This window comes from Dermochelys coriacea, chromosome 14, assembly GCF_009764565.3.
Source record: "Dermochelys coriacea isolate rDerCor1 chromosome 14, rDerCor1.pri.v4, whole genome shotgun sequence".
NCBI classification, from domain to species: domain Eukaryota; kingdom Metazoa; phylum Chordata; order Testudines; family Dermochelyidae; genus Dermochelys; species Dermochelys coriacea.
The window spans coordinates 25578664-25598129 of record NC_050081.1 but is presented as its reverse complement, the minus strand read 5'-3'; the positions used below and the strand labels follow the sequence as shown (position 1 = coordinate 25598129).

The 19466-nt window shown below is 49.3% G+C and overlaps 1 protein-coding gene across 2 annotated transcripts in view; it reads left to right on the top strand.

The window, feature by feature from the left end:
• DNAH9 (dynein axonemal heavy chain 9) overlaps positions 1-19466 on the top strand; it is a 402978-nt gene that overhangs the window by 122586 nt on the left and 260926 nt on the right. For both annotated transcript variants that reach the window (XM_038371718.2, XM_043496454.1), the window contains exons 34-38: positions 3373-3481; positions 4120-4267; positions 6070-6244; positions 12767-12940; positions 14404-14611. In XM_038371718.2, the coding sequence (XP_038227646.1) occupies positions 3373-3481; positions 4120-4267; positions 6070-6244; positions 12767-12940; positions 14404-14611 (814 nt within the window). The remainder of the gene's footprint in view (positions 1-3372; positions 3482-4119; positions 4268-6069; positions 6245-12766; positions 12941-14403; positions 14612-19466) is intronic.

The following is a 19466-nucleotide window of genomic DNA, read 5'->3' as shown; positions in this document are numbered from 1 at the left end:
TTCCATTTCACCCACTAACAGGGGCGGAAGGTTTGTAGAAATTTTAGTGGTGCCCAGAATGCTCAGAGCCTGCCCCCCCAACTCCACCCCCCACCTGCCTAAGGCTCTGCAAGGGAGTTTGGGTGTGGGGAGGAGGTCTGGGGGCAGGCCCTGGGTTGGGGCAGGAGATTGGAGTGTAGGACGGTTGAGAGGTTGGGCTCTGGGATGGAGGCTGGGTGCAGGCTCCGGGCTGGGGCATGGGTTGGGGATGCAGGATGGGTGGAGGGGTGCAGGCTCTGGGCTAGGGATGGGAGTGCAGGCTCTGGGAGGGAGTGCGAAGGGCTGGGGTGCAGACTCTGGGAGAGAGTTTGTGGGTAGGAGAGGGAATGTGGGAAGGGGTGGGGGAGCAGGCTCTGGGCTGGGGGTGCAGGAAGAGGTGAGGGGTGCAGGCTCTGGGACAGAGATTGGGTGCAGGCTCTGGAAGGGAGTTTGGGGGCTAGAGAGGGGGTGTGGGCTCTGGGAGGGGATGGTGAGTGCTGGGGGGGAGAGGACTGCCTCACATGTGGCTTTCTTCCTCCCCTGCTGCCCCTCGCCATAGCCTCACTGGGGGTGGGGGATGGGGCTGCCCCTTGCCCAGTGTGGGGCAGGAGCGGTGACTGTGGGGGGGGGGAGGGGGATCACAGAGTCAAACACTCACCGAAGCCCCAGCAGCTGCTCAGGTCCACTCCAGATGTCTTGTGCCGGGGGAAGGGAGGGGAGGGCTGCCAAGCATGTGTGTGCCTCCTCCCCCTCCGGCTCCCCCTCCTTAGGTGCAGCAGCCGCAGCTGCCAGCGCTGCTCTTGTGCTGTGCTGTAGCCTTAGGCAGCAGCCGGCGCTGGCAGCGGAGGCGGGCGAGGGAGAGCCGTGCTGCTTTCACTCAGGCAGGGACGCTCCAGGGGCCGGGTGGGGGCAGGCGGGGGCCGCTCCAGGCAGGGCCGGGGGAGGGACCCAGCTCCAAACGTTGGTGGAGCAGGGCCCACAGCCCTGAATATTACTGGAGCCTGGGCACCATGAGCCCATGTAACTCGCCGCCCCTGCCCACTACATCACTAATTTCTTTACAGTCTATCTCACTATTAATATACAGTGCTACTCCACCAGCTTTACCTTTATTTCTGTCTTTCCTGAACAGCACATACTCTTTAATCCCTGTACTCCAGGCATGACAACCATTCCACCATGTTTCTGTTATTGTGACACCCTGGCATCTCAATAGTCATCACTGTCATGTAATTACAATATGTTTGTACAAAGAATGCCTTGTGAAGTATCATTCTAAAAATCTTGATCTGCTAGACATTAATAGCTTGTTGGATTGTATGTGCTATCATCGTATGTGAAGTTATGAAGTTTGGCTGTGTATGTGTTACTGAAACATGAGAGGTTGAAAACACCCACAAGCAGTCTTTTAGGTACAACAGTAAAAAGGCCAAACAATGTTAATGGCTTATTGAGGAAATGCACGCAAGCACAAGGATTACCCCAGGAGCTGTATACAATAGAAACCTCTCAGAGATAGCATTATAGAATGAACACGGCTGCTACTCTGAAACCTGTCATTATAGAATGGGAACTGTTTGACCCAGGTCACAGCAAAAGAGCTTTCCAGCAAGTGGGAATAAGATATAAAAGGGGTAAAGTGACATCATGGGGGGACCCCACTGTGATGGGTTCCCCCACGGGATGCCACCTGGAAGGTGGGTACCACTTGGCCCTCTGACCCACCAGCCTGGGATCCCACTCATTGTGCTGCTGTGACAAGTTGCAAAGCCTTCCAAGCTTGTGCTTTCACCAGCATTCACACAGATAGGGACACACCCAGCTGCAGTCACATGCAGGCTCTCTAGCTCCCTGCCTAGGATCCCAGAGTAGTACTGTCCTGGCCTGGTCAAATCTGGCCAGTATCTGGGTTTAACACCCTGTCTTCTTCTCCCACAACGTGAAGAGGACCATGCACACTTGTGTTAACTAAGCTGAGATTTTCTCCAGACAACAGTGTTCCCTCTAATTTTTATGTCCATGTAAGGAATTAATTTTGTTATGTGCACCAATATGGAGGTGATGTGTGGCAGGGGTGGGATCAAGAGGTTTGGAGTGTGGACGGGGGCTCAGGGTTGGGGCAGAGGGTTGGAGTGCTGGGGGATGCGGGCTTCAGCTACGGGTGAAGGCTCTGGGGTGGGGCTGGGGCAGAGGGTTGGAGTGCGGGCTCAGGTGGGGCTAGCGATGAGGGGTTTAGGTTTAGGTTGCAGGTTGCCCCAGTGCTGCGGCGGGGAGAGAGAACTCACCGCAGCAGCTCAGGGCCGGGTGAGAGTTGCCTCTCCTTGGCCTTGGCAGCTCTGGCTGGGCTGGGGTGGGCCGGGCTGGGGGAGGGGGCGCCAGTCCTGGGCTGTGGCTGTTCTGGTGGGGCTGGGCTGGGCCGGTCCGGGCCAGGCCAGTCTGGGGGAAGGGTTCCTCTACCCTGCAGCTCCGGTGGGCCTGGCCGGGCGGGGCACCTCTCCCTGGCAGGGCTGGGCTGGGCCTTTGATAGCCTGCATGGCTCTTGATAGCCTGCTCCATGGCCACGCAGCTTACAGGGAGCTTAGCCAGACACCTTAGTCAAACACACATTGGTTTGGATTAAAGCATAAAGTAAGTTTATTAACTACAAAAGTATAGATTATAAGTGATGGCAAACAGATCAAAGCAGATTACCTAGTAAATAAACAAAACTGCAAACTGAGTTTAACATACTCCTCACCCTGAGTGATAAACAGGCTGTCTTGTTTTTGCAGCTTGTGTTTCCCAGGTTTTTATACACAGGCTAGAAATTTCTTTAGCCTGGGACCATCACTTCTACTCTGTTCAATCTTCATTCCTCGAGTATTTCCAGATGGGTTGTTGTAGGGAGAGTGTGAGGTCCCCCCAGGATGTCATTTTGCTGCTCTTGGGGAGTAGAAGGCTTGAAGGTTATAGCCACAAAACCCATCCTAGAAGGTATGTGAGGAGGTTTGTGTATCTTGGGGAGTCATGGAGACTTCATGAAATCCTCTTCGCTAAACTGGAGGTGGATATTTGGAGGAAAATATCAAATAGGTGCTGAGAAGCAAGATGGCAAATCACATAATCCATTATATCTGAGAACAGACTATAAGGATTTGCACAGTAAGCAAGCAAAATGGAAGGACATGGCTTCCTTTGCATATGCATCACATTGAGGAGCTGAATGAAATCCTAACCAAGCAGTGCAGAGGTCATGTCAGCAAGACCATGGCTGAGTAATACGGCGATAGCACGGGAATGAACAATTCTCACCAGCAGGATTGAGGAATGCAGCTGCCATGAAATTTATATTCTGAATGAATCTGCCCTTTGCAGGTGCTGACACTAGCAAGCAATGAAAGAATTCCCCTTAACCCAACCATGAGGCTGCTCTTTGAGATCAGTCACCTACGCACAGCAACTCCAGCCACCGTATCCAGAGCAGGTAGGTCAAGGGGGAATAAGAGGGCATTCCCTTTCCACTCGCATGAAGTGAAGCTTAGGGTTGAGATTTTCAGAGGGCCCAGGGGAATTTGGCACCTGACTCCCATTGGCATTCAATGCCCAACTTTCTTAGGCCCCTTTGAAAGTGGCAGCCTTAATTCGCAGTGCCACTGGCTGACAGGGCGTGTGACTGAGGAGTGGACAGCAGAACCTAGAAACCCAGCACTCACTGATGAATGGCTGACAACGAAGGTGGTGATGCGAGTAGCGAGTAGCGTGTAGAGGGCTCAGTTGAAATTGGGGCACTGTGCAAAGAGAGTGAGAGACGGTCCCTGTTCAGGAGAGCTGAAATAGTCAAGGCAGAGACAACATGGGAGAGTGGAAGGATTGTTTTCACCTTTCTATGGATGGGAGCTGAGGCCCAAGAGAAAAGGGCCTGATTTCAAGGTGTTTTTAAACACCTTTAAAAATCTGGGCTAAATTACAATTGCGTAGGAGCAGCAGGCTGTGCAACATGGTACATTGCTGTACTACTTAAACTATGATCTTAGTGAGGGAATGTGAAATAGTTCTTGTGGAGAAAGATACCGTCCCCGCCGCGTCCTTGCTGTATCTGTCTCTCTCGCACTGTGTCTCTAGGCATTCTGTATATCAACCCAGCAGACTTGGGCTGGAATCCCCCCGTGAGCAGCTGGATTGACCAACGAGAAATCCAGTCAGAACGAGCTAATCTGACCATTTTATTTGACAAGTACCTGCCGCTTTGCCTGGACACGCTTAGAACTAGGTACAGTATAACGGAACGTAACCTGTCTCTGGGCGACACCCACCATGCCGTGGGCTCTGCTGATGCAGCTGCATGGGCCATTACCAAGCAAATTGTTGCCCTGCCCCTGAAAAGCCCCGTTGACAGAGCAGTGTTGCCTTTCTTTCAGTGTAGTGTTTGTGAGAAAGCAGGAGCGGATGCTGGCTCCCAAATTCACACCCTTGCTTGGCTGCGGCCCAGGTTTCACTTTAATTGACGTTTTACTGTTAATTTGTGTCTGTAGTAAGTGTGGGCTCACTAGTGCACGGCATGCTGGGATGTTGTATGATGCAGGAGCCAATTATCTGTCAGTTGGAGAGGGAACAGAAAAGAATTTAGAAAAGATTAAGTCAGTTGGGTCAGAGCGCTTTACTCACCAACGTGGATTTCAAACAGTTGCTCAGGGGAAAAGGTTTTTGGCCACTAAGAAGTAAAGTTGAGGGACACGTCACCCTCTCCCTCCCCAGGCTCTGTGCCCATGACCTCTTGGACTATATAGTTCAGTTGTAACTGGCTTCCAGTTGTCACAGGGGAACCTCTCTGATGAGAATTGTTGAGATCTCTCCCTCAGCAGTTCTTCTCTAAATTCTTTTCATGATAGCTGCAGAAGAAATTGTGTCTGCGTCCCTTTCCAATCTGGCACAGTTCACTGCTGGGCACCAGTTAAATCAATAGTGGTAGTTTTTCCTTTGCTATAAATAAGGGTTTCAGTGAATCATTATGCTGCCTCATTGGCCAGGTTAGATTGTTATCCTTTTGATGTCCTACTGGCTTATAGGCTCTAGCAGCAGTAATCAATGATGAGGACTTTGGGGCCCCATTCTATTAACTGTTATGCCTGCGCAGAGCCTCCATGAGGCTGAGTTTACTCAACTGCCATGGAGAAGGATGATCTGGACAGCCAAGAGGCTCAGGATGTCAGCTGTGCAGCTCTGAAGAATGGCTCTGAGGGCACTTCCTTTGTCCACTTAGTAAGCAGCATCAGGACAGCTTCTTGCATCTTCCATCCCAGTCCTTATAGACGAACAACAGTCTTGGCAGAAAGACATGCACATTGGGGCAGAGACCTGGCATGGGAAATGTCAGCCCAAAAGGCAGATATGCAGAAAGGCCTGAATTAGTGAAAATGGGGATTTGTAATGAAAGGAGTTTTGCAACAAGATTGCTGCCTGTGTGACCAGTGTGATTATAGCAATCAGCAGCACAACATGTAGGATGGTCCTCACTCTATTTCCTGAGGTTTGTGACAGAGCATGAAATCGCGGGGATTAGCTGCCGACAGTTCTAAACCAGGTATTTTTGTAGATTGTTTAATTCAGAAATTGTAGGACCAGCCTTTCAAATAACTATAATTATTTTATGGAAGACTTCGGTGTTATCCCGCCAACCACAATATTAGTTCAGCTACATTTACAGAATTCCTAAGTTGGTGTAAAATAGCGAGATGAAAGGGTTTATTTTATGATGCCTCTATTTGACTGTTCCTAACTCATTGTGTTCACAGAAAATCATTGCCCTTAGCGAGTCTCCCATTTTACTACTTTCAAGAGGATCCAAGTTTTTAAATGTCTGAAACTTATTACTTGTGTATGTGCCTGCGCTTCCAGGTCTAGGGATGAGAGCTGGTGTTTTATTTCTCGCTGTATCCCTGGAAGATACACACTGCAGAAAAGTAAAATGTTAATGATCTGAAAGAGGATTTATATGTACATTTTTCTGTATTGCTAATGACCATGATGCAGAATCCAATTATACTTCATATGCTTTCAATTTCCCTCCCTTAGGTTTAAGAAGATTATTCCGGTTCCTGAACAGAGTATGGTTCAGATGTTGTGTTACCTCCTTGAGTGTCTCCTAACTACGGAGAACACTCCTCCAGACTGCCTCAAGGAACTCTACGAGCTTTACTTTGTGTTTGCTGCTGTCTGGTCCTTTGGTGGAGCAATGTTCCAGGACCAGGTAAAATGAGAGCTATAAGAGTAGGGCTCATTAATGTAGTATCCCATTTAGACAGTAGCCTCTTCTATTATTCTGATTATTATTGTATTTATTCAGTGTGATTCTTTAGGATGGTATTGCATTCCTGGGGCTAGAATACAAGTGTCAATGGGATAGAAGCCTCTGGAGCAATAAGCGGTGCTGTTTCTCTACCTTGCTTACAGAGAAAACACGGTAGTTTGTGAAGGGTATCATTACACAAGGGACAGTATAAGAACGGAAGAGTCAAGGATTAAAACAGAGATGAGAGAGACATTAACTTATGTACAAACATTTCATTCTGCAACAGTAAGTTGACTGATTGAAGCAGTAACACCCTACAGAATGTGGTAGTAATGAATACATCATTGGAGCTCAGTAAGAGCTACCAAAGTTTGCCATCTCACTATGTGTTTATAGGTAGGGGGGCCATTGCAATAACATAGGTCAGACAATGTTTTGTTACCATTGGACTTAGTTAGGGTATCAGCTTTCTAAGGTTTCTAAGAAGAATAACAAAAGAAATAGTAGCAATGAGCTGAACCGAGGATTGACGCATTTGGTTTAATTTGTTCCATTTGAAATAGCAGAGGTGGACAGTTCTGTTCACAAGCATGCAGCACACTGGGTGCATGTCGGGAGCAGAGGTCTTCATAAATGTCCCAATTGGATTTTCTGGGTGCCGAGCACTTTTGAAAATATGGTCATTCTTAGAGTGCTTAAATCAGAGGTGGGCAAACTTTTTGGCCCGAGGACCACATCTGGGAATAGAAATTGTATGGCGGGCTGTGAATGCTCACAAAATTGGGGTTGGGGTGTGGGAGGGGATGAGGGCTCTGGTTGGGGGTGCGGGCTCTGGGGTGGGGCTGGGGATGAGGGGTTTGGGGTGCAGGAGGATGCTCTGGGCTGGGATGGAGGGGTTTGGAGGGCAGGAGGGGGATCAAAGCTGGGGCAGGGGGTAGGGGCATGGGGAGAGGCTCAGGAGTGCAGGCTCTGGACAGCGCGTACCTCAAGCAGCTCCTGGAAGCAGCAGCGTGTCCCTTCTCTGGCTCCTATGCGGAGGCGTGGCCAGGCGGCTCTGCACGCTGCCCCGTCTGCAGCTCCCATTGGAGTGCTGGAAGGGGCCTTTGGAGTGGGGCCATGGAAGCACGTAGGAGCCAGAGTGGGGTCATGCCGCTTTTTCCGGGAGCCACGTGGAGCGGCCCCCGACCTGCTCCCTGGCTGGAGCACCAGAGGGGGGCCACGCCGCGACTTCTGGGAACCGTGTGGAGCAGCCCCTGACGCCGCTCCACAGCAGGATCTCAAGGGCTGTCTTAAAACGGCTGGTAGGCCGGATGCGGCCTGCGGGCCATAGTTTGCCCACCCCGACTTAAATGATGGCTGAGTTCTTGAAAAGTTAGTGCTGGATGCCACTGCTGCTGTGCAGAAATGTAGCTGCGGGGGCCCTGCTCCACTGTGAAATAAAGAAGGCTGCGAATGGAGCTTGGGTGCTATGCCTGACCATCATTATCAGTTGTTGGGTGCTCTCTGGAGTGAGCTGGTGGGTCTCAATCAGGCTTTGATGGACAGGTGTCCATATCAAAGACTGCTGTTCCTGTGGGCACAACAGAAAGCCCGAATGGACCACGTGGATAAATCATGCCTCATCCCTAGAGGCGGTCCCTTCAGTTCCCAGCTCCGTCACAACTACAGAACCCATGTGGAGGACGCTTGCCCTGCTGCTGCCTGTGCTGTGCCTGTTCTGTGGACTAACAGAGGATGTCAGCCTCCCAGGCCACGAGTTTTCGTGAAATGAGGTGGGCGTGGTCTCTTCTGCAAGTGACTCCCTTCCTTTAGGCAGGAACCTTTCCCCCCACTGAGCTGAAACACTGTCCCCAGCTGTTGGGAAACCCATATCGTTACCTTGGCCCAGGTACTGGTGCCAGGACTCTGAGAGACCTTCTCTGATCTTCCCTGTCCTTCGAGTAACTGGAACTGCAGGAGCTTGAATGCTACATCATGCTTCCTTCCTCATTTAGCTGCCTCTCATGCAGCTCACCCAGTCCCTGTCTCCCTCCATCTGATGCTGTTTGTGGAGGAGAGGGAGATTGGGTATTTCACTCCAACACAGGCCCAGAGCATGTTGGCCTCGCTTGCCCGTGCTCCTCCCACGCCTCTTGGGACAAGGCAGCTATTTCCTGATGTTTTATGACATCCAGCTACTGACAGTAATAAAAAGACACTTGGCCAAGTGTCAGAGCCCTGCAGAGCTACTGCTAGCCCTGGGGACACCCTCTGCTCTGCTGGGTGCTTTGTTTTTCAGGCTAGCTGCCTGGACTTAGTTACTGTAATCATACTGCTTGTGAACACATATTCCAGGTCATTTTTGGTAAAACCAGATGCCAAGCAGGAGAAATCTAAAGCCCCAGCAGAGAGATATGAGAGCATATAACACCCTATGGAGGAAAACTCCCTGGTCAGCACCAGCAGGGAAATTATCAACACAATGGCCAGCAACTCCAACTTGGGGGCCTAAAATCAAGCCCCTAAATCCCATACCTGGGCATCTAATTAAGTGGCCTGATTTCCAGAGGTGTGAGCAGCTGCAGCTCCCACTGATGTAATTGAAATCAATTCCCTTCATAAGCAGATCCGATCCACTGCTCCTCAGTTCTGGCCAGCTCCATCACCCTCTGCAGGCTGCCTCTGGTGCACAGAGGGCAGGGGCTTCCGAGTGTAGGAAGGGCAGAGTAGAGAAGCTTCTCTCCTCTCCCTCCTGGGCATCTTAGGATGTCTGAAGGAGAGGAGCTCTTCTACTGCCCAGCTTAGGAAGTGCATAGCAGAGGAGCTCCTGTGTATGACAGGGCAGTCAGTGTTGGGGTTGATTGGGTTGCGGGGGTCAGTGGTTGGGCTTGGAGGTAGAAGTGGAGTCAGTGTTGGGGTTTACTGGGTGGAAGGGGGGGTCAGTGTTGTCATTTGGGGGTGGAAGGAGAGGTTCAGTATTGGGCTTTGGAGGTCCAAAGGGAATGACTGTGTGCGTGTGTGTGTGTTGTTTTATGGTGGAAAAGCCTTTTTATCAAAGAGCAAGGTTTTGCAGCATTTCCTAAAGCTGGTCAGACTCTGGATTGGCCTGATCTCCTCGGGGAGTTGCCCAATCTCTTCAACCCACAGCGCTTTGTCTCCCACTCTCCTGGGATTTGTCCTGTGATCTGTGTTGCCACAGAGCAGTGCAGCTGTCACAGGGATTCTTAGATCAAAATGTGGTCTCTGGTGTAGCTGGGGCTTGATCCAGTCATCCATTAAAACAAGCTCCGTTTTCCTTGGAACACTCTCAAGCTTTTCTCCCTGTGCCAAGTTTCCACTTTCCACCCCAGCTATGTTAGCTGTAGGGCTGTTCCAGGAATGTCCCAGGAGGGCTCTGATGAAGGGGGAAGTCTATGGTTCTGTCATACTCCTCATGCACAGCAAGAGCCAAATGCATTTTTTCTTATCAGAAATATTCACCCTTGGGAAGAGACTGGTTGTGAGTCATTTCAGAGAAAAAGGCAAACAAGTTGCAACATTATGAGTGACTAAAAGCTGGGGTTTAGGGTGTCCTGATAACAATAGCAATGTCTGACACCACCAGGGTAATCAGTGCACCTCTCAATCCCAGGCTTGGATCCAGTTCATATTAGCCTCAGTAGTGACCCCTGGCTGTTTCCTCCGGTGGCTAACCAGTGGCCTTGGTGAGATCAGCTGGTGCTCTGTCTCCTTTCTATTGAACAGTGTCCACTTCTAGTTGGACACTGATTGGCCCTTTTTCTGGCAATCTCAGCAGAGAAGTCATGCATCTCACCCAGAGAAGTGGTCCCCTGGGGCAGGGAGAGGACAGCTGTGCTGTGTCTCCATGCGATGTCTGGTCTAGGGATCAATGGAAAGTGTTAGAGCTACTACTGTGCCTTGGTTCATCTGCACAAAATTTGCTTCTGACTAGATGAACCTACAGCCAAAGAAATACTCTGCTGACATTTGATCCATAGCCGGATCCCTTTGACTCAGAAAGCTTCATCCCCAGCCAAGGTGCTCAGTTGCAGGCTCCTTTCCTGTGTCCCTTGTTGCCAAAAGGCGCAGTCCTAGCACACCAGGGTCTAAAGAAACATCACCCCAAACTTCCTAAGTGGTTAGTAGTGCTCATGCTACTTGGAATTGTATGGTCTCCAAGTCTCCCCACATTTAGTTCCCACCACTGCAGCTTGTTCAATGAGTACCTCTACTAGTGAAGCAACGATGCGTCCCAGCTCCCCTAAGCACTACTCAGGGTGTGCGTAGGCTGCCACTGGGAGGTGTGACTGCAGCACATGTAGACCTATCCGAGCTAGCTTTGAGCTAGTAAAGCTGTGAAGCTTGGGATCTGCATGTGCTAGCCCTGTCCAGGGCCTACCCGGGACCTGGTGTCCAAGCAACTGCTGCCCACATTGCCACAGCTTCATCACTGTTATTACTCATGCTAGCTTTGACCTAGCTAGTTCCCAGCTAGCTGGAATGTCTACACGTGCTGCAATCACACCTCCCAGTGGTGGTGTGGACAGACCTTCAGTGTGTGCGAAACATGTTGTTGGGAGGGTGTGCTTTAGCAGATTGCACCAGGTGCAGTAGAAGCCCTCTGCAGCCACAGAAACTCTCCCTGAGATTTTGCTTTTGATGCTGGCCGTGCTTCTTCCTTTGCTTCTTTGTAAATGTCAGAGTAGGGAAGCCGAGGGTACAGCAGGCTGAACAAGAGCCTGGTGAAAAATGATCCAATATAAAATCTGTCTATTGCTCTCCATTGACGGTGCCCTTCACTCTGACCTTTTACTGCAGAAATGTCAGGATAAACAATCTTAGAGCCTTTCCACTCTGATGTGCTCACTGGAAGGGAGTGGGCTCCCTTTAGGAAAACAGTTGATAGATTTTCCATTTCAAGGTAAAGGTTCTGAAATTAGTAAAATTCCATGTGGGGTTTTATTAAAGAAGGAGCTCAAATTTAACATCGCTCTGGCAGTGTGGGCTGGGACCAAATTGCTCTGATTAAATGGCACTTTAGGGAGGGTGGATGACACATTACAGTGCAGCTGGAAGCAGCTCTCCTGTGCAGTGGTGAGGGTGCCCTAGTGAGAAAGCTTTTAGCAGTGATTCGCTTCCATCCCCATTGAAGGCTACTACAGCCACTGCTGAGGAATTATAGCAACAGGGAAATGAGGAATTAGTGATTTTGCCTCTGTGAGCAGCACCAGAGTGCAGAATCCTGGATAATAATGGTGTGTTTTAAGAATACTCTGGTCTGCTGTTAAGGGGGTGGCTGCTTCAGGATAGCAAAGCCTCCATGGAGCTTTTCACAGAGGGCACCAGTTGAAATGCAGCAGTTGGTGACAATCCTGGCTTTCTTCTGGAGCTTTAGTGGCATACATGAAATGAGTTGGCAGTCCCAGCTGACTTGCTGTATTGGATAAGAGGGCACAGCGAATGAGTGTGGGGAAAAATAAGCCTTATGAGAAATTCACTGAGAATCTGGGCAAGCTGTAATGTTGCATTCACTACTTACATGGTCTTTCATCACCATAGTCTCTGAATGCAGCCCAAGCATTAATGAACTTCTCACTACACCCCTGTGAGGAAGAGAAGGGCTAATATCTCCATTGTACAGATGGGGAACAGATTCAGAGATATTAAGTGTCTTGCCCAAGGTCACCTGTGAATCTGTGGAAGAGCAGGCAACTAAACTTAGATCTCCTGAGTGCACAGTCCAATCGCTCTCTTCCCTGCCCCCAAATTTCTCAGTCACTGTGAGGACTAGTGGATGGTGTGGGATACGAGTGGGAAAGAAACGTAGGGAAGATAGCAAGGACCAAATTTGATAATGTGCTTCCGATGTAGTATAGCAGCAAATAAAGGTTAATGCAAAGGTATCAGAATTTAAAGGTGATGGTCCCTTTCTAGAAGTCTGGTGCAGTTGCACTTGGAATACTTCATTCAGTCTGGGCTTCTCAATACAGGAGAGCTATGACAGGAAAAGAATCCAGAAATCAAAAGTTAATGGGCTATTGTGATTTTTGAGGAAGAACTTTAATCTGCATGCCTTGGCTAACCGTGGCTGGAGGTGGGGACATGAAAGCCATCCACAACTACTATTGGAGGCATGTACATACTCCAGATCAATTCATTGGCCTGGTTAATCTGAGACACGCAATTAATTCTGCCAGATGGATCTCTCTATCTAATCTAAGACATATCTAAAATGGCCATCATGAGAAAAGATTTATTTAGAATTATAAACAGGAGTAATGAGATTAAATTAAGATTAGTTTTAACATCAGGAAAATGCTTCTGACAGTAAGTACTATTAGGCTGTGGAATAGTGTCCCGAGTGAATGGTCAGGGCAGAGCCCAGGGGAACGTACTGCAGGGGATGGTTCCAAATTGGTTGGGGACATGGTCTAGATAACCTTTTCAATCACTAGAGATTTTCTGCAGGTTAGCATCTTTGCTTTCCATTTTGTCTTGCAGCTTGTAGACTACCGAGTAGAATTCAGTAAGTGGTGGGTGACTGAGTTCAAGACTATCAAGTTTCCTTCTCAGGGAACTGTCTTCGACTTTTACATTGATCCAGAAACAAAAAAGTTTGAACCTTGGTCCAAACTCATCCCCAAGTTTGAATTTGATCCTGAAATGCCATTACAGGTACGTGAATCTTTGTTTCATTGCCATAAAAGAATACATAGATGTGTGTGGTATGTGCTTTGTCTCTGTCGAATAAGATTCATTAGTACTGGCATGAGAAAATGAAGGTTTGTTAGTAATGGTGACATTCCACCTAAGACACAAACCTTCGCTCTAAAGTGATTAAGTGACCGGGGTTTGGTTATGAAGACAAGGTTCATTAAGAAAGTGGTACTCTTGTTACAGTGCATTGGAATATAATTGATGAATGGGGCAATGACAAACATTCATGGACTGAATCAAAGCTGCGTGCAAAACATAGTTCCATCTCAATTACCAGTCAGATATCCACTCTCAAGCTGCACGCATCTCTGCAGTGCCAGTCCATTGTCCTGATAACTCCTGTTTGAAATGTAAAGCAGGGCACCAGTTAAACCAGAAGGGGTAGCGTGGAGAAGAGAGAAATCACACTTGCTCTCTGCAAGCAAACCAAGGCCTTATTTTAATGACTGATTCAGTTCCTTAATATGCAAGTCACATTCACAGGTGGGACGCAGTGGTCTGATTCCATCTAGTGAATGGCAGCAGAGCAGAATGCACACATGTCTGATTTCAACCAGCAAAGGGTAGCAAATTCACCACCAGTTTATCAGCACTGTAGGGGATAATTAGAGCTGGTCAGAAAATGGAGATTTTTCCATGGAAAAATTCAATTTTTTGTTAAAAAAAAAAAAAAAAAAAAAATCAGGTAATTAAAAGGGAAATATTTAAGTTCTGAAAACCCAAATATTTTGATTCTGAAATGCTGCCCTGGTGCTTCATGGGAGTTGTAGTTTGGGTGCCTCATGTTCACACTTTCCATCATAGGCTGGGATCTCTGGTTGGCCTATATCTACCATGATACACCTGTCTTTTCTTAGTGAAGGGAGATGGTGCATCATGGGAGTTGTGCTCATTGTGCATGATGGGACATGAAGTCTGGCTGGGGAGGCTGGTCCATAGAGGAGAATGGGGACAACTTGACTGCAACATCCAAGAAGCACCGTGCTGGCACTAAAATATTTTGGTTGTTGGCTGACAACTGAAAAAAAATCAGTTTTGAAGTGTTCGTATTTTTTGACAAAAAAATCATTGTTTTTTGTGAGTAATCGACACTTCTAGTGAAAAATTTTGTTTGGTCAAAACCCCAATTTTGCATCAAAAAACAATTGTGGAAAAATTTTGACCAGCCCTAGGGAAATACGTTTTATTGAGGATACACAGATGCTACCAGACAACTAGTTAGTTACTGAAGACTTTAGTTGGTGTAGATAGTCTAATTTACTGTCAGGCAGAAGTCTATCCAGCTCTTCTCTGGTGCTTGCTGTGGACACTCTGCCTCCTTGCATATCTCCAGCTGGATCAGTATTCCCGCACCCCATGTGAGCATAGCTGAAAGGGGGTGCACTGAGTCTCATTGCACGTTCCCATCATTCTCCCCTTAGGCTTGCCTGGTGCCCACCAGTGAAACCATCCGAGTGCGATACTTCATGGATAGGCTCCTGGAGCGAAGGAGGCCAGTCATGCTAGTGGGAAATGCCGGCACTGGGAAATCTGTGCTCGTAGGAGACAAACTCTCCTCACTAGATGCCGATGAGTACATGGTGAAGAATGTGCCTTTCAACTACTACACCAGCTCTGCCATGCTGCAAGGTAAAGCGGCAGAAGGTTAGGAGTCCTTGGGGGTAGGGGATGAGCGATGATTTCTCCCTCTGGTGTGTATAATGGAATTTGCAGGGGGGTATGGGTGGCTGGAAACCCCAGCGTATGTGCTGTTGGCAAGCTATATCTGGATTTATTATATAACTGCCTCAGAGGGAACCGTGGACTCTAAATCCTCCAGAAAGATACCTGGTGAAATGCTGTCAGGGGCCAGACCAGCTCCTGGCCTGCTTCTTTAACTAATTGCACTGCTGGGCAACCAGGAAGCCCAGCTACACTGCCTTGGAACTGACAGAGTAGCCACAGCCCTGCTCATAAAACTGGCACCCGCAGCAGATCAGCAGCTGCTCCATGTGTACCACGACTGCTGCTGTGGTTGCCCTGCTCCTGCTTGCAGCCCTTGCTTCCAGTCCCGTTCTCGACTGCTTCCAGTCCCTGCCCCAGCCTCGTTTCTGAACCTGCTTCTGCTCCATCTACTGCCCACTTCAGCTCTAGCCTCTGTTCCCCTCCAGCTTCTGACTTCGATTATTGGTTGGGCTCCAGCCTATGACTCTGGAGAACCCTCCTGCTCTGGCATTTGGCTTCTGTCCCTCCAATACTGACCCCCAGCTTGTTCCTGGACTCTGCCCCCCCTGGATCCAGCTCTAACCAATAGGCTGAACTCTCATTTCAGTCACTAGGCCTGGTTGGCTGTGGTTTGAGCAACCCAATACAAAGGGTAGGGGCCCACTTCACTGGCATAGACCCCACTCAGGAGTGGGTGGGGCCATACAGAACTTGCAGGTGTCCATCCTGCTGATGCAGAACACAGATCGTCACCAGGGACCCTGGCTCTGGCTTTCTGGGAACCAAAAGTCCCACTCCCAGACACAAGAACATAAGAATGGCTATACTGGATCAGACCAAAGATCAACCTAGCCCAGTATCCTGTCTTCTAACAGTGGCCAATGCCAGATGCTCCAGAGGGAGTGAACAGAACAGGTAGTCATCGAGTGATCCATCCCCTGTCGCTCATTCCCAGCTTCTGGCAAACAGAGTCTAGGAACACCATCCATGCACATCCTGGCTAATAACCGTGATGGGCCTATCCTCCATGAATTTATCTAGTTCTTTTTTGAATCCTGTAATAGTCTTGGCTTTCTCAACATCCTCTGGAAATGAATTCCACAGCTTGACTGCGCATTGTGTGAAAAAAATACTTCCTTTTATTTGCTTTAAACCTGCTGCCTATTAGCTTCATTGGGTGATCCCTAGTTCTTGTTTCAGAGTAGCAGCCGTGTTACTGTGTTCTTGTGTTATGAGAAGGAATAAATAAGACTTCCTTATTTACTTTCTCCACACCAATCAAGATTTTATAGACCTCTCTCATATCCTCTCTTAGTCATCTTTTTTCCAACCTGAAAAGTCCCAGTCTTATGTAATGGTGCTCATAGTCAGTTCTGAGGTTTCCTAAACCAGTGCTGGCTCCCTTGCCTGCTATACTCCCGTCGTTCCCCACACACCAGGCCCAAGTAGGGCATATCCTTAGTCTGTTCACTGGAGAGGCCTTGACTTGGGCCTCCCACTGCTTGGAACAGTCCAGCCCCTCCTGGGCCAACTGGCACAGGCCATGCCAGTTACCTTCGGTGATCCACACCATACCCGAACTGCTGAAGCCATACTACAAACGCTACAGCAAGTAGATGGATCAGAGGCTGAATTCCGTCACACCTCCTTGGACACTGAGTGGAATGAGGCTGTGCAGAAGCATCAGTTTCGACGTGGACTGCGTTACAAAATACACGAACTGGCGCAGCTCCATAAATGAGGCCCAGCCCCTCAACCACGCACAGCAATCCAGGACCCAGAACCCATGCAGAATGGCCAGGCCTGCCCATGTCTGTCTGAGGCTGAGAAACACAGATGCCAAACCTCAGGACTGTGTCTGACTGGGGTTGGAAAATGCCAATCCCCAGCCCCGATAAGAGGGTTCAGGCTGGTCCCTTTCCTCCTATAGAGACTCTTGACCTCCATGCACCTCTGTCAAGACAGCAGCAACTGCAAACCCACTCTTGTTGCAGCTCTGACTGCCATTGCAGCTCCTACTCCTGGCCCAGCAGTGCACCTGGAGGTTCTGGTTGACTTAGGAGTCTTAGGCAATTTTATGGACCAAGATGTGGCTAAGGCCTATGGGATCCCTACCATGTGTAAGAATTCCCTGGATCTGGGGGAAACTATTGATTGGTTGCTTCTGGCCTCAGGTCTGGTCACCTACCAGTTGACCCCCTTAGGGGTTGTTACCGTCCAGTGACACTGGGAGACCCTTCAGTTTGGGTTGATTTGGGCCCCCCGCTCTCCAATCATCATGGGAATGTCCTGGCTTGCTGCCCATTACCCCTGTATCAGGGGGACAGTACACTTTTTTGCTCCCAATGCTGCCATCAATTCTGCCTTCCCAAGGCCAAGAGAGAAAGGGTGTCCTCTGGAGCTCATGTCATCATCCGGGGAACCCCTCCTGCAAGGGAATGGGCCAACGGGAGCTTGGCACACTCCTAACCATCCCACTGCTTGCTGCCGAAATACCTCGCAAGTACCATCACCATGCAGACATAATCAACAAGGGAACCGTGGACACTGTGCCCCTACCCCATAACTGCCTAATTCACCTTCCGGCTGGCACTCAAATCACCTTTAGCCACATCTATGCTCTATGGGGGAAAATCTGCAAAAGGGGTTTATCTGGCCATCCACCTCTACAACAGCAGCCACAATCTTCTTTGTTAAAAAGTAGGATGGTTCCCTGAGGCCCTGCGTTGTATACTGGGCCCACAACAAGGTGACCGTTCAGAAAAGTTACCTATTTCCCCTCATTCTTGAACTCCTAAACCAATTACGCTCTGCCCAGTTTTTTACGAATGTAGATATTTCTGTGTTCTTTAACCTGATGTGGGTGAGAAAAAGATGAGAGGAAAAACGTCTTCCGCAACCAGTACGGATGCTTTGAATACCTGGGCATGCTGTTCAGTCTGTGTAATTCTCCCATGACCTTCCAGCATTTTATCAATGACATTTTTCAGGACATGCTAGATCAGTTCAATATTATCTGTCTCAATGACACCCTTATTTTTATAAATGACCGAACACAGCACAACCAACATGTACAGAGAGTCTTAGAGAGGCTTCACCAACACTGCCTGTATGACAGTTTGACTGTGGCACAGTAGAGTTTTTTGGCTATATCATCTCCCCAGGATAGGGTTGCCAACTTTGTAACATGTAAAACCTGGACACTCCAGCAGGAGTGCCTGCACCTCTCCTTCCCTGCCTCTTCCCTCTGAGGATCTGCCCCCTGGGTCCCACCCCTCTTTCTCTCTCCCCACATCACTCACTGCTCTTCCCCTCTCCCCCCACACCTCTGCCCAGGTCAGGAGGAACTTACCTGCAGAGCTGTGGCTGGGAGCTACAGCTGCCTGAAGCAGGCAGGAGGTGGCCTGGCTAAGTAGGGGCTGGCGCAAGTGATGACTCGGCACCTCCCTGCCGGCAGTAACTGGACTTTGGGTGTCCGGTCAGTAGATCTGACCGGACATGGTCAGGTCCCTTTTACAATCGGACTTTCTGGTCGAAAACTGAGCACCTGGCCACCCTACCCCAGAAGGACTGGCCAATGTGTACTGTGGTGCACTTAGGGGCCAACAGGCCTAGTGGGTAGACCATGGCTCAGCATCCCCCAAAGTCCTGGGGTCAGGCTTGTCAAGCAATCTGGGCACCTGGAAGTCAAGTTACTGTCTCTTCCTCCTTCGTATTTCCTGGATCAGGAAGGGGAGGGGTGCACAGGGCCCAAGGGGGAAGGGTGAGCAGTGTTTCAGTGTCCCAGATTAGCCTCCACTTCCTACCTCCCCTGTGCTCTCCTCAGTTTGGGGCATGGTCACTACACTCTGTTTCCCTCCCTGTGGAGGGTTGCTCAAGCAGTCTCAGCAATTCAGTTAGGCAGTGGGAGTTTCCCAGTTCCCTTCTCAGTGTTCAGTGATTCGTCTTTGTCAGGGAGAAGGGGAAAGCAAAAGGGATCAGGCCCCAGGCTGCCTGGTCAGGTCTTTTCCACAGTCCAGGCCCTTCCCCTGTGGATTTCTATGTTCCAAAAGGTACTAACTGGCTTCCTTCCTGCAGACAGCCTTTCCTTCAGCCTTCACCTACTTGATTTCCAGAGTCCCATTTTAAATATGTCCTCCATTTGGAGCATGCTCTGCAGCTTCTGAAGGGCGGAGCCTTCTTGGCCTAGTGCAGCTCTCTCTTTCCTTTAATCTTAGTGAGGAGTCCGTAAAGCCCATCACACCATCGACCCACATAAATTGACAGCCATCACTGACTGGTGGTGCCCAGGGATGTCTGTGGGTGCAATGCTTTTTAAGCTTTGCTAGTTTCTGTAGACCATTGATCAAATGTTTCTAAGGTGTCGTCACCCCAATCACAGCCCTTCTGCAGAAGGGAGCCCATCTTTCTTTGTCCCCAGAGATGGAACTGGCTTTTGAGTGTCTAAAGTAGAAATTCATCACAGCCCCAACCCAGGTTGGTTCACCCTAACTTGGGCTGGCAATTTATGGTATAAGTGGATGCCTCGAACTTTGTGCTGGGAGTCCAAATGGCAGCCTTGAATGGTTAGTTTTACCCGTATGCTTCTTCAAGGAGGCTCACACCAGTGGAGCAAAATTATGATAGTAAAGAGCTTATGGCCATCAAAGCAGCCTTCGAGGAGTGGCAGCATCTCCTAGAGGTCTCCAGGTTCCCGATCCAAGTCCTTACCAAGCACAAGAACCTGGAATTCTTGAAGATGGCTCAGCACCTAAATCAGTGACAGGCCCACTGGTCCCTG